The 13,974-nt window shown below is 34.9% G+C and overlaps 2 protein-coding genes across 4 annotated transcripts; both read right to left on the bottom strand.

Annotated features, from left to right (window-relative positions):
• Nucleotides 1–7,847, bottom strand: LOC114402897 (polypyrimidine tract-binding protein homolog 3-like). 3 transcript variants are annotated; one of them, XM_028365583.1, is made up of 15 exons: nt 7,603–7,847; nt 6,947–7,014; nt 5,836–5,907; nt 5,654–5,730; nt 5,406–5,484; nt 4,965–5,088; nt 3,076–3,140; nt 2,939–2,988; nt 2,716–2,757; nt 2,562–2,613; nt 2,406–2,463; nt 2,295–2,308; nt 1,723–1,830; nt 1,501–1,644; nt 1–846 (listed from the first exon to the last, which is right to left on the bottom strand). In XM_028365583.1, exons 2-15 carry the CDS (start codon nt 7,001–7,003, stop codon nt 457–459), a joined length of 1,332 nt encoding a protein of 443 aa, XP_028221384.1. In that variant the 5' UTR covers nt 7,004–7,014; nt 7,603–7,847; the 3' UTR covers nt 1–456. The 3 variants fall into 3 exon arrangements, with proteins under 3 accessions (XP_028221384.1, XP_028221386.1, XP_028221385.1); XM_028365585.1 differs by lacking the exon at nt 7,603–7,847 and adding an exon at nt 7,422–7,549; XM_028365584.1 differs by lacking the exon at nt 7,603–7,847 and adding an exon at nt 7,378–7,402.
• A 1,977-nt stretch (nt 7,848–9,824) lies between these two features.
• LOC114403090 (60S ribosomal protein L3) lies at nt 9,825–12,863 on the bottom strand. The gene is made up of 6 exons (XM_028365821.1): nt 12,783–12,863; nt 12,427–12,524; nt 12,014–12,124; nt 11,250–11,554; nt 10,381–10,790; nt 9,825–10,281 (listed from the first exon to the last, which is right to left on the bottom strand). Exons 2-6 carry the CDS (start codon nt 12,509–12,511, stop codon nt 10,023–10,025), a joined length of 1,170 nt encoding a protein of 389 aa, XP_028221622.1. The 5' UTR covers nt 12,512–12,524; nt 12,783–12,863; the 3' UTR covers nt 9,825–10,022.
• Between the last annotated feature and the right edge of the window lie 1,111 nt (nt 12,864–13,974).

The following is a 13,974-nucleotide window of genomic DNA, read 5'->3' as shown; positions in this document are numbered from 1 at the left end:
TTCAAAAACAATCACAAAAAGTAGCTTCTTGCTCAATTGGAATAGAAAATTTTGACATCGATTGAGAATGCAACAGAAAAGCCTACTTACTACTTTAGCCTGAATTACAAAACATATACAACAATGATTTATAAAAACGGCTATAAGGTAGTGAATCCCCCTCCTTCTATTCCCCAAGAACCTATACTCAATAACAAAAATGTACACCTCCCCACTACATTATGTTAGCAACCTAAATAAATAGCAGGGCAATGGAGATGAGAAGATAAATGATTAAAGGTGAAAAATGAAAGAGTAGATATTATGAGTAAATAAGTTAGAAAGCCAAGCAACCAATACAAGATAATGAAGATGACCATCATCAGCATAAAAAATATCCTTCCCAAATTCAGAATCCTTGTCCCCATTGTGTTCAATAACCGTTGCTCTGGTTGTCCACAACTCCTTAATAAAGACTCATATATTCTGCAACTGTGAAAAGGAGATACGGATTACTGAGCCAAAAAGTGTGCTTGCATGCTTGCACACAAGGGCTTCAGTAGCCTGCTCCTCATTCCCAAACTGAACCAGAGCCTGTTTTTTCCCGTTCATCTCAAAGACTTTGCTGTTGACAATGGTTCCATGTTCCTCTACAAGGCTCACAATCTCCTCTTCAGTGATGTCTTGTGGGAGTGTGGACAAATGGATCATCTTTGTTGGGGAGCAGCAGTACCGGTAGTTTTTGGCTGCGTTACGGTTGAAACGATTGAGATTTGAATTGATGTATTCATGTGTGTCAGCACCTTGGGTTATGTTCGGATGCTTGGAGAAGTTGACCTCTAATCGTTTCTCAAACAACATGGCTCCCTACACCTCAAAGGTGAAAAAGTTTATGACCAGCATACAACCAGAAAAGAAGGTATACAAATTAATTCCAACATGCATGCAGTGTAAATGTGCACTCTCACGTTATCTTAATGTAAAATTGCTACCAGTCCAGTACAGAAAATGAAAAATATAGTTCACCATTCTTCTATTTTCTCACAGATGCAATAGAAATCATCAATTAAAATTGAGGTGTAGGTGATTCAAATTTGACAACTTTAAACAATGTCAGCTCATTAGGATATTCAACTATGGTTTTTCAGTGACAGTATATTTAATGCTACCATTTCAAAAACATGGACCAATACCAATGATGTAACAAAATCAGTGCATGTCAAACAACATGGGTAAAATTACAAATGAGAAAAAAGTAGAACCTTCAGAAAAGAAATGTGATTTTGCTCTAACTTTCTTCATTTTCTTTTAAAATTGTACAAAATCACTAAGCAAACTTGTGATGCATTGACAAATATAGACATTGAAATTGTGGAAAAAAGTATTGAAGTAAAAGAATGATATATCACCAAATACAATAATAACATATATAACAAACAATAATAACTTCTCACTTGAGTAAAGATATCACAGAAATCTAGTATCATAATATAAGAACAGGAAGGTATATCTGAAACACACCTTCAGAAAGTGTACAGCCAATTCTGCTTGAAAACCATCTCCCATCTGAATAAGTGCATGATCTGGTTTATTTCGGAGAAGTTTAATTCTCACAATATTCCCATAAATAGAGAACAGGTTGAATAGTTTATCCTCATCAATTCTCTGAAATAAACAGATTTGAAGCTAAATAAGCTGAGAAAGGGAAAGAATGTTCTAGAAAAAGCCAGACACAGTGCTTACATCAGGATTAAGATTTGATACAAGAACTGTACACCTGTCATTTGTCCCAGTTATTCCAGGAGGTAGACCTCCCCCAAAGGCAGCTGCAATGGCTGCAGCATTTGCCATCTATAATTGAAAAAGTAAGTAACTTGTTTTGTTTTCAGAAAGAAAGCATCTCATTGTCATCCATGTCTGTAATCATTTTACTAAAAATTAAAAGATGAAAAAAACATGTTCAAATTATCATGTCTTTTATCTCAATGGAAAAAATCTCTGTTCAAGAAGCAAAATCCCAACACACAAATTTCTCCCTCTACCAATTAAACCCAAATTTGAAAAGTGAAATCAACTTAAAAACAAAGCTCTAACATATTGTGAGATAAACAAAAATCCCTACAAATTGCTTGGCTTCAACCATACAAACTTTGTATTCTGTAGCTTTATATTTTAGAAAGATCAGTAAAACAAGAGATTAGTCAACACTCATTATGTGTCTAATGCTACTTTCACAAGATACAAAATGAATCATGATAACTTCATATATCGACTGTTCAATAATATCACTTCAACTGGACATGAAAAATACCCACCTGTGGAAATCCAACTGTAAAGAGGAAAAAAGACAATCATCAGTACATTAAAAAATAACACAATGTGACAACCAAACCAAACCTACCAAAGCAGTTAAAAATATTTAGCACCTGCCCTGGCTCCAGAACCTTGAGCAGCATACATATTTCCTGCATCACCATATCCAGGCTGTTGATGAAAGGAAAAATACATATATTAGAATGGACTTCACAAAGATCAACAGATTTGATTCGTAAATAGATAAATAAAGAACCAACAGAACATACTTGTGAAGGTCTTCCTTTCTGCTCTGTAGGGAGATTTGGGTTTGTGAAGTCCCTGTGAAAGATGAAATAAAGTCAGCAACAATGTGATAAACAAGATGTCAAAAAGAGATCAACAAGCAAACAAAAAAAGAAACACAAGAACTGACAGAATCACCTTGAACGGTCATTATTGTAGTTCACTTGTAATTCATCAAGGCTGCAAATTAAGATGAATTAAATGTCCATACAATAAGTTAAAGTAAAAAATAAAAACAAATAGAAAATGAAAAGACAGTTTTTTTTTGTTTGGGGGGGGGGGGTACAAGTGGGCTCAGCATAAGTTTTATAAACCCACAAGCCAATACACAATGAATTTGCTTAAATAAATTGTAACATACTTTGAGAACTGAATGTCCAGCTGACAGCAACCATCATAAATATTGCGTCCCTAGAAATTTCCAAAAGTTCAATCACCATTCAGACACAATATCAGAATTAACAAGGCAAGTAAAGCCTGAAAGGAATGTTAAACAACCTGAAGTGTACTTCTTGCCGCAACAGCACTCTGACGTGATTGATACTGGATGAGAGCCTGAAAGCCTACAAAGTTTGCAAATACATGATAAAACAATTAGTGGAACATACAATACACTAACTATAAAAACAAAAATCAAATATAACAATATTTTTTGCCATAAAAGTTTTATTAACAATCCTCATAACTGATTACAGGGCAGGGGCATATGCATTTTGCAATGTAAATATAAATAGGAAAAGAATGTTAGTTAGTTAGTTAGTCATCTACTGTTAGTTAGGATTTTATAGCTATTAAGTAGCTGCCTATAAATAAAGCATGGCTGTTATAATTTAGATAGACTGGAATAATGATAATAGAAGTGCAGTGCTCAGTTCTTTGATCTCTCTGTTTCTCTCATTTGTCATCTTCTGATCTCTGTATCTCTCTTTTGTTCTTCTTCCCTCTCTTTCTCACCTAAATCCCATATCGCTGGTATCTACTACTATCTACAGCCTACCTGTCCTCAGCCACCAAACCAGAATTTTTTCACCCATGGGCACAGAAAAACGATCACATAGACGATGTGCAAAATAGAAGAATGCTTAGTTCAAACTGAGCAGAGGCTTGCAAAGGTTGATACACCATTAGACATGGCAGAGGGCATTTCAAATCAGCTTCAACGGCTAATGAATGAAAGGGATGATGCCTCTAACAATTTTGAATATGGTCACAAAGGAGGGGGCCATCATACACACCAAGAAAATCACATGCATTTGCAACAACACGGCACCTTGGCAGAATTTAATGATGAATTTGATGCAACTTCCTGTAAACTTTGCTCCTCTGAAGAATACCTTGTTGGTGCTTATATGGCTGGTTTTCAGGAAGAATACACTACCCCAGTCCATTTTATTCAAGCAAAGAACCATGAGAGAAGCTCACAGCTTGGCACATATGCAAAAAACCATGCTGCAACGGTAGGCTACAAGGAAAATGTCAACCAAGAACATGGCTTCTGGGTGTGCTAGCACAACAGCAAGTACACAAGATAAGTGAAAGTTCAGCAAGAACGCGGTAGTGGGTAGTAGGTCCCAGCCAAAAGAGAAGTTAGCAGCAGGGATAGCCAAGAATATTCCTTTTTCCCCCAAGAATTCTTCAAAAACATTGAAAGCTTTAACTTCAGAAAAAGAAGCCAAACATAGAGCCCAGTATTTTTGTTTACTGACATGGCAAATATACTCTTTGGGTCATCAATTATCTTATATGAGTAAGTATGCCCATTCTGTTGCCCTTTTGCATCCATATACAACAGCAACACTTGCTCAACACTGCATCGATCAGATCTTCAGATTTCATGGAGCACTAGTTGAGATAATTAGTGATAGGGATCCTGTTTCTGTAAGTAATTTTTGGAAGGAGTTCTTTGATCACTCTGTTTTTCTCATCTCTTTCAATCCTTTCTATTCTGTTTTTCCCTCTTTCCTTCTTTCTATTTCTTTCTCTTTCCCACCTAAACCCTATATCACATACTCACATTATGCATTGAAAATGGAGAAGCATTCCACTACACATTAAAAAACCAGAGCCATTAAAAATTCATTAAATTTAAAGAACCTTGTTCTACTACTATTTTCCCATTTACACACAACAATAACCAAGTTTTATCCTATTATGGGGGTTGGTTACATGGATCAATAGACAACACCATTGGGTACTTTCAACACAAAACTTTCGGAAAAATATTTTGCTATTTAAATACAACATATATATATATATATATATTTGCATATTAAAAAAACACTGCATGACAAAAATATAACCTCAAGCTACCTAGTTAAAGTCTAGGAACACAAAAATGTTAATAGGGATGGAAAGAAGAGAAAGGGAGAAATCTGAGAGAATCTGACCAGCTGACTTCTGAAATGTTACAATCTTTTCCACAGATCCATGGGGAGAAAATACTTGATACAGCACATCCACTGTCATAGGATACAGCATGTGATGAACTGTGACTAAGAGAATTCGGTTTGGCTGTGCATCCAGAGTTCCCGACAGCAGGACAGCATAGAGAAAGTGAAGAGATAGAGAGAAAGGAGAATAAATAGAGAAGTACATGATAAAGAGAAAAAAGGAAAGTACAGAATATAACAATTTAACACACTGACCCCACTGAAATGGGACAGTCCAAGAAAACAATACAAAGATATGGAGAGGAATATCATACAAAAAAGGAAAAAATACAAATACCAGAAAGAAAAAGGTCAATCATTTCTCTCTGCTTTTGTAAGCAACTGACAAGATAAAGCATACAGTTTTCAATCCAAAAGGTAAACACAAAAAAGGCCAACCTCATCTCCTCGTCCTTGACTTTGCTCCATTGTTGTTAATTCCTGATGTGAGGAAAATTGAACATAAACATTCCTCCCCCTAGAACAAAGCAAAAAGATAATTATATAGTTAAGGAATCTTAATATCAAAGGGAATAAATGCAGCATTACAAATATCCAAATTTGAAACCAAAAATCAAATTATCAAAACTATAGTCAATGCAATCATGTACCCCCTTGAAAGACAGAAATAAACAAGCCATTTGTACCTTATGCTTGGCTGAACATTTGCATAAAATTGTAAGGCATTAACTGCAGAAGGAACATCTTGCATTTGGATAAGAGCCTGCAAGTATGGCACAGATTTTACCAAAAAACTGAAATGAAATGAAATAACCTTAAGATTCTAATGGAAACAATTAGTCTAGTTTAAAGGCATGAAAAAGAAAACCTGATTTTTTGCACGCAGCATGACAAGCTTTGTTATGACTCCAAAAGGCTGAAACAGCTGAAGTAAATCATTCTGCAATCAAAAGAGGAAAAGATTATTAATCTTTCAAGAACTAGTGAAAGTAAAACTCTACTTGTAAAGGAAGCACTATTCATTCTCTGCTAAGACAATAAATACTAAGTTCTACAACTATGAATAGAAATGCTCATTTCAACTCCGCTAAGACAAGATTGCCCTGAAGCTTCTATGATCTATGATATACTCTCTTTGTGTGTACATGTGCATGTGTTATTAGAGCCAACAAAAAAGGGTTGTGATCAATAACTAAAAATAAAAAATGGAAAATGTAGAACCATTTACAAAAAGTTTCAAAAAAATGATATTTCCTGAAAAATAGAAACAGTTTTTGAAAAACTAAAAACAGTTTTTGAAAAATAGAAACCAAACACACCATTGGTTACCACTCTCTATTCATTCACCCTTTTGATCAATGCATAGTTCTCATCACGTGAAAACAAAGCTAATGGTATGTTTGCTAGGAGGGAAAGAAATAAGATGGATGGAAATACGTAAGAAATAAAGTGAATTTTAGAGGTGTTTGTTTTGAGAGAATAGATAGGGAAAAAAATAAATAATCTATAGATATTAGATTATCGATTTTCTTTTTTACATGGATTATTTTTTAGTGATACTTTTCTAGAGGTTTTAAACTGCCAGAAAACATGGAAAGCTGCCCAAAAATGTAGTTGGTCACGCAATTTTTGGTGGTTTCTGACCGCTACAAATAAATTATCACAATGTCATACACAGCCTTTCACTGTTCATTTCCAACCCACAGCAGATTTGTGAAGAAATAAAAATGTTGGGGTATGCATGCCTTTTAATTTTTATCCTACCCTATTTCCACTCTACCAAACATACCCCAAAACTTATCTCTCCTCTATTTCCTCGCCCTCCTCCTTATTTCCCTTCTATTTCATCGCTACGAAACACGCTGTAAAGCAATTGAGTCATTGCTTAGTATAGCAATGACATGATCATAATACCAAAACAAAACCGCTGCAAAGCAACAAAGAAAACACCCAACAACACACACAGAGAGAGAAGGTACTTCAGATATTTCGTGCCCCACATTTCGAACGTGAATGACCTTGGAAGGTTCAGTCATTGCAAATTAACCTGTAAAAACCAGAAAATAAAAATAATGATGGCAATGATGATGAACCACTTCAGCTATTTCTTTTTACTTGTTCAAATTATGGATAGCATCACATCAAATAACCCCAATAGTTCTCTAGTTTGAATCAGTCTAAAACAAAAAGCAAGCAACTGGAGAAAAATTTCGCAAATCCAACTGGAGAAAACTGAATAACAACTAAATAAAGCTAAAAAGTTATCCTATTCCAATTTTTCAAAAAACCCAATTGGACTAAATCACAATCGATATTCGATGCCAATAAATCATAATGCAAAGAATCGTGAGGCTTCACGGTCGAAGCACATACACGAAAGAAGGTGAAAAAAATGAAACTTTTATCTCACACTCAATCAAACTCGAACGAAACTCGAATAGCCCAATTGGAGACCTGAATCAAGGGACAAAAAGCAGTGAAGAAAATCTCAGAGAAGAAAAAGGGTATGTCCAAATTCCAGCTCAGAGCCATAAAGTTGCAGCAAATCGTGACATCTCAGCAAACCAAACACACAGCACGTTCCTTCGTTCAAAACGGAGAAGCAAAGAGAGAGAGAGAGAGAGAAATAACTTGCCTGAAAGAGGGTGACACGGAAAGAGAAAAAGGATGAGAGAGTTAAAGAGGAGTGGCACGCATGATGTGGTGAATCGTTACTAGGTCATGTTATAAAACTCCCTTCCCTTGGAGCATTTTACAAGAGAGAGAACCTTAATTGAATTTAAGGTTCCAAGTGTGAAGATTTGCTCGCGCTTTTTTGGTCTCTCATCACACCGCTACCAAAACTTATCCATCTGTTCTTTGAGTTGGCATTTCATGCCTATTTGCCCTACCAAACCAAAATATTCATTTTCTTCCTTTCATATATCCACATCTGTTTTCTTTTTCATATAAATTAGTAATTCGGTATTAGATATCAAAGTGAATTATAAATGTATATTAATAACTAACGTTTTAGGAGTTAAAACATTGGTTTAACGGTTGAATAACAAATGAAAAATCTTTGATTTAAATCTCTTTCACTAATAAAAAAATTAATAAGTAATATTTACCGGGAAAAAAAAACAAAAAACTAGTAAATTAACCTGTGTCTATATCAATTATATTTGTGGATTATATTTCTGAGTTTAATTTGTAAGCATTATTGTGTAAAAGATCATATTGATTGAACATATTATATAAGAATTATAAATTTCTTGATATATGTATTCAATTTCTGCTAATCAAACAAATGTATTCATGAGTATATTATGTTTTCAATTAATAAAAAATAAAAATAATATTTGGAATAACTTTAAATTAGTTATTGTAAAAAAAATAATACAATTATCGTATCTGATTTTTTTATCATGTGACGGTATAAAAATTATTTATGTTGTTAATGTGTGTATTATTTGTTTTTATATTTTTATTTTATAATGTAAAATATATTAGATTATGAGTTTAGAGCTTGAAGGGGTACGGTATATGATAATTGTCTCAACATGTTTAATAAACTTAAGCAAAATCTAGTCCGCGGTCTGGACTTCAAATTATAGTTTAAACAATAGCAACATTTTTCTGCTAAAAGCAACATTTTTGTTCTTTTGCAGTATATAATCCCACTTACATATGTAATGTCAAAAGCATTTTCGTAATTCGATGTTACAATATTGTTTTAATATTATATTGCTGCACATCAGTAGTTTTTATTAAACATATACCATGAAAACATTATTAAAACTGTTATTTAAGATTATTCAAAACAAAGTCTTAAATTTTTATCCAATTACACATTAAATGAGGAAATTTACACATATTCGAAATTCAAATATCAATACAGATTGCACAGACTTGCATATCCTCCGATTAATATGAACCACACATTCAGAGAGTGGAACTAAGTATGGGACTATAGGGGTGTGCAGACTCACCCGGCCCAACCCATAACCCAAAAAACCGAAGAAAAAAATGTATTTTGGGTCAGTTCGGGTGGGTAGACGGTAACGACGAGTTACAAACACAGTCGGGTTCTAATTGTATTTTTAGAATCGTCGGTAACCAAACCCGATCGTGTTTGTGTGCTGAACATAAACTTTGGAGTTATTAGTTATCACTTGGGCTCATTGTGTTTGTTCTCAAAGCCCAACTGAAATGAAATTCACATACACAATTCTTAATCCTAACATTCTTTCTATGACCTATGCCGCCTCTCACTCCATCTCCAATAAGGTCAAAGTCGCAGAAATCGTTGTCTCAGTCGAAAAACACAACTCATACCCACCCGACCAAACCGAAGGACATCTCGGTCGGAAACAGGACTGTGAAATGCAACCGACAGATTGGATCTAAACGGGCTTTACGGCCACACCTTATGGAGCCATGCGCATCCAATGCCTAAATTACTGGATAAAGTATAACACACTATGCGGTGATTAATATATTAAAAGTTTAAATCAATATCACATTCCTCAATTTCATAAAAAGATTCAAACCCCTTACATAATGGAATAGTTTTGCATTATTAAATTTTGTTGCTTTATTTAATTTTTAAAAACGACTCAAATGACTTTCATATTTCTCCTGCTTCATGGTTTTATTTTAAAGCACCATCATCCTTTAAAGCATGGAATGAAACTATCATGAAACCAACTATTATGTCATTTTCTTAATCCTTCAGTCTAGGCCTCAATCCAAAGTATGGCCGATCATTCAGAATGCCACCAACAGTAACCAATCTTTAAGCCAAACTATCAAGAAACCCACTATCATGTCGATCATGAATTTTGTTTCAAAAGATTAAATAATTTCGCAAATTCCTTCAACACTGAAAATATAGATAAAATCAAACAATTTGGAATTTTTTAAAAGATCAGTCTCAACAAAAGTTTGGCCAACTTAAGGGGGGGAAAAACTCACTACTCGGGGATCCATAATGTCAAAACAGAAAACACTACAATATGTTTATAAGATATGGTAACCGAATAGAAATCCAGCATTTCCATCCAATTAACAAAATTATGCTTTGAGGCGTCCAAAGAACTTCTGCTTCTCCTGTGTGGTCTGGAAGCGACCATGCCCAAACTTTGAAGAGGTGTCGATAAACTTGAGCTTGATCTCCTCCAGAGCAACACGAGAAGTCTGCTTAAGGAGGGATTGGCGCAATGTAATAACCCTTTTCTTGGGACCAACGCAGCATCCCTTGACCATGATATAATCATCCTTAACAACACCATAGTGAGGGAAACCACCTATTGGGGTAATGTCTTTCTCGGTCCTGAATCAGAAAACAAGTAGAGAGGGGTTAGTTTGACTTACAAACAAAATACTTCCTGCTAAATTTATTGCACAAAACCATAATCAACAAAACACTTACCTATCAAACTCAGTAAGAGCAGAGTGAGATTCATCTCCAGCTTTGCCAAGCTTGTAAACCTTCTTGTTCAACTCAGTTCGGTGGTGGTATCCATTCTGACCAGCCCTGGCAACAGTGAATGAAACTCTTGCAGGATGCCAGGCACCAATACAAGCAACCTTCCTCAAGCCTCTGTGAGTCTTACGGGGAAGGCGGGTAACACCCCAACGAGTGACAACACCCTCATAACCCTTACCCTTGGTCACACCAATGATGTCAATCATCTCATCCTTCTGGAACACGGCATCAATAGGAACCTGTTTCTCAAAGAAACTGTATGCAAAGTCCACCTTCTGTGCAATAGTACCACCATTAACCTGAATTTCCATGATATGGGCTTTCTTCTGCTTCAACCCTTTCATTTTCCTGATCTGTAAGATTTAAGCCAGACAGGCTATTAGGAATATATCTAAATCATGTGATAACTGGAAGGACTCTGAATTTGGAATTTGACAAACACAAAATAGAAGGAACAGGTATTAAATTTCTATAAAATTTCAATCCGATGTAATGGCCAAAAAGAAAAATAGCATAGGTAATAAATGCCATCCTGAATCTTTCTCAACATTCAAACAGGACAAAATGAAAGACACAAATGGGAGTCAGAAATCTCGTGTGGAAAGCGCCACTCATAGCACCTAATTCTATGGTGCTGTGTTAGCACAGGAATTTCATCATTCTCATGTCATGAAAGGCAAAATAATCCCATAAAAAGGATAAATGCTTGGGAAGATAGTGCTAAACATATATATATATATAACAACCTTTATATAAAATGAAGCAAGGAAAACAAAGAAAAGCATGCAATCACATTAATGTGGTCTTAATACCTGGGTGTGAGCCAAAACACGAACCACAGTAGCATACTTCTTCAGTTTCTCCAGCTGTGCCTCAATGTTTTTCTTTCCCTCCTCAGTTTCATACTGCTTTGAGTACTTGGTGAAGGCCTTCTTCTTGGACTTGCACCAGTTCTTATAAAACCTACGTTTCAGTTCCTCACTCAAGTGCTGAGCCCATACAGTGTTCAATGTTCGGAGACCACGGGGAGTTTTCACATAACCCACAACACCAACAATAACCATTGGAGGGGTCTCAATAATTGTAACAGGCTCACATGTTTCCTTCTTGTGAAGCTCTGATATAGAAAATATTATATAGTTAGATAGATAAAGGATAGTATATAATAAGAGAACGTTTCATGTAAACAGTTAAAGAATGCAATACATCATTAGCTTTATAAAATTAAAAACCAACATTCCTTGAAAACACGCATTTTAATATTGTCAAATACATTGAAAACAGTTTTACTTGAGTGAGACAATTCTGCAAAGGAAATCCAGGAATGGACTGTGTAATTCAAAATACTATAAATCTCAATAATTTGTGGGAAAACGCTATCACAAATTTTCTATATCAAATAAATAAATGATTTCCACATTTAAAAATCTAGGAAACAGTTCGGTAAAAAAATTGAGAAAATAAATCAAACCAGTAACAGTCCCGCTACTGATTATCAAATAAGAAGATAGTAAAACACATGGTTGACAGCATTATATACATCAACTTCAATTAGCAAAAGAGTAATGGTTCTCACTTGATCCTGGCTTCTCGACCTCTCTAACAATGTGAGTCATACCAGCCTTGTAACCCAAGAATGCAGTGAGCTTGGGTGCCTTGGATGGGTCATCCTTGGGGAATGCCTTCACTGCACGAGTAATAGAAAATACAAAGTAACTGAGTTATAACTGACATAACAGTCCATTAAGAAAAACATTTTTCATTAAAAAAACAAATATTAAAGTTCTTAAATTAATGTTATTAAACCCCATAATCACAACAACCATCAACACTCTGGGTTTACGACAATCTTAATAGGCAGTGTCTAAGTCGACTATCATTAGATCAGATCGGCATACTCATGTTTAACACAACAGCATCTTGTTTTACTTTAGAAATTCACAACAGCAATTATGTTAATTGAAAGAACATAAGACAAAAAAGAATTACCTTTTCCCCTGTGACGAGCAGCACGCTTCCTGGGGAGAAATCCCAGTGACCCGTGCCTTGGGTGCTCGAACTTCCTGTGAGACATCCTTATTCTCCTCCTTTAAAAACAAAAATAAGTAATGAAGACGAGTGGCAGGTGATAAATTTAACACCACAAAAATGAGGAAACAAATCGTCGTTAATATTGTGACTACTATCGCCTTCGGATTCGGAAATTTGTGACAACGAAAACAGACATGAAACTGGATCGAAAACAACATCGTTTTTCCTACGAATCTCGAAATGAAAATGAAGAAGACAAAACAAATAGCTCAACGCAGAAAAATAGAATGCTGGAGAGGTGAAGATGAGAGAACCTGAGGCTGCTGCGGCTAGTGAAAGTCCCGAATGAAGGCACTTAACTAAAACCCTACCTAGTTTCTGGCTTTTATAGGAGCACCCCTTTTGTTATATTTATTTTATGGGCTAGGTTTTTATGGGCTTCCGTTCTGATTTTTATAAAAGCCCACCTTGAGTCAAGCAATGGGCCACATTGTGGGAAAAAAAATAATGGAGAAATATCTAAGCCACCAATCGGGAAAGTCTTAAACAAATGGTTACTTCGTGCCGAAATAAACATTAACTTATTATTTTCATTCCATTTTTATGTTAACTTCACATCCACTTTATTTTTTTAATTTAATGAAAATTTCCTATTCTACATACCCCTCTTCCTCACACCACATGTTCCTGCCTTCTATTAGTATTAGTAAATATATTTACACTATTATTTTAAATATATTGTTGTAATGTAAAAATTAATTTGTACTATTTTAAATATTATAGTACTAATAAAAATATTATGTTTTCCTAATATCGCTAATCTGGGCCAACAATTACAGGTCTTCCTTGGTAGTTTCTTCGCAATAGGGGCATCATATCCATAGAGTGCTTGCCTTCTAAAGACACACTCAATTCTCACATATATTGATCCTTGGATGTCATCTAAACCTTTCATATTTATCTATAAATATAGTGAAACATAGATTAGTCTTTCCTTCAAAGCACAATAAAGTATATGCAAGCATAAATCTACTACACTTTTATTCTTACATCAAAGAATACAACATTTCTATTTGAGTATCTATCGTGACGATCAATCCCATCAAATCTTTGAGGAAATTGTACGTAGCATATTTTTTCACCTGATGTAGGATCCATCATGAAGCACATGGCTTCTTGGATTGCTTTGTTGTTGTTTATGTAGTGATCACAATCGACATTGAGTAATTAAGGAGCATTTGATATGACTGCTGAGACTCGCACCTTGACAATTAATCAACCAAAACATCATAAAAAATGGTCAATAAAATGGAAAGACACAAGAAATATTAGAAGTTTATGTAAGCAAGAGGAAAGAGACTCTTCCAAGGCATTCATAGCACTAGCTTTTTTACGGTGTTTAAATCCTGGTCTTTTCTCATGTGACACATAGGTAGATCGCGCTTCATTGATATTTGATGTTTGGTCAGTTGTTTCTTTTGAACACCTTTTGTTTTCACCTTTTCT

Source organism: Glycine soja, chromosome 20 (assembly GCF_004193775.1).
Source record: "Glycine soja cultivar W05 chromosome 20, ASM419377v2, whole genome shotgun sequence".
NCBI classification, from domain to species: domain Eukaryota; kingdom Viridiplantae; phylum Streptophyta; class Magnoliopsida; order Fabales; family Fabaceae; genus Glycine; species Glycine soja.
This window is presented reverse-complemented; position numbering and strand designations above follow the sequence as displayed.

Bases quoted from the DNA above. Each gene is read 5' to 3' on its own strand.
- LOC114402897 (XM_028365583.1), bottom strand. From the start codon at position 7,003: ATGACTGAACCTTCCAAGGTCATTCACGTTCGAAATGTGGGGCACGAA. The intron at 5,731-5,835 runs GTTTTCTTTTTC...CCATACTTGCAG, and splicing joins TGCTGCGTGCAAAAAATCAG to GCTCTTATCCAAATGCAAGA. The intron at 1,645-1,722 runs GTAAGCACTGTG...TGTTTATTTCAG, and splicing joins TATCAAATCTTAATCCTGAT to AGAATTGATGAGGATAAACT.
- LOC114403090 (XM_028365821.1), bottom strand. From the start codon at position 12,511: ATGTCTCACAGGAAGTTCGAGCACCCAAGGCACGGGTCACTGGGATTT. The intron at 12,125-12,426 runs GTAATTCTTTTT...TTACTCGTGCAG, and splicing joins TGCTCGTCACAGGGGAAAAG to TGAAGGCATTCCCCAAGGAT. The intron at 10,791-11,249 runs GTATTAAGACCA...TAAATCTTACAG, and splicing joins GTGTTTTGGCTCACACCCAG to ATCAGGAAAATGAAAGGGTT.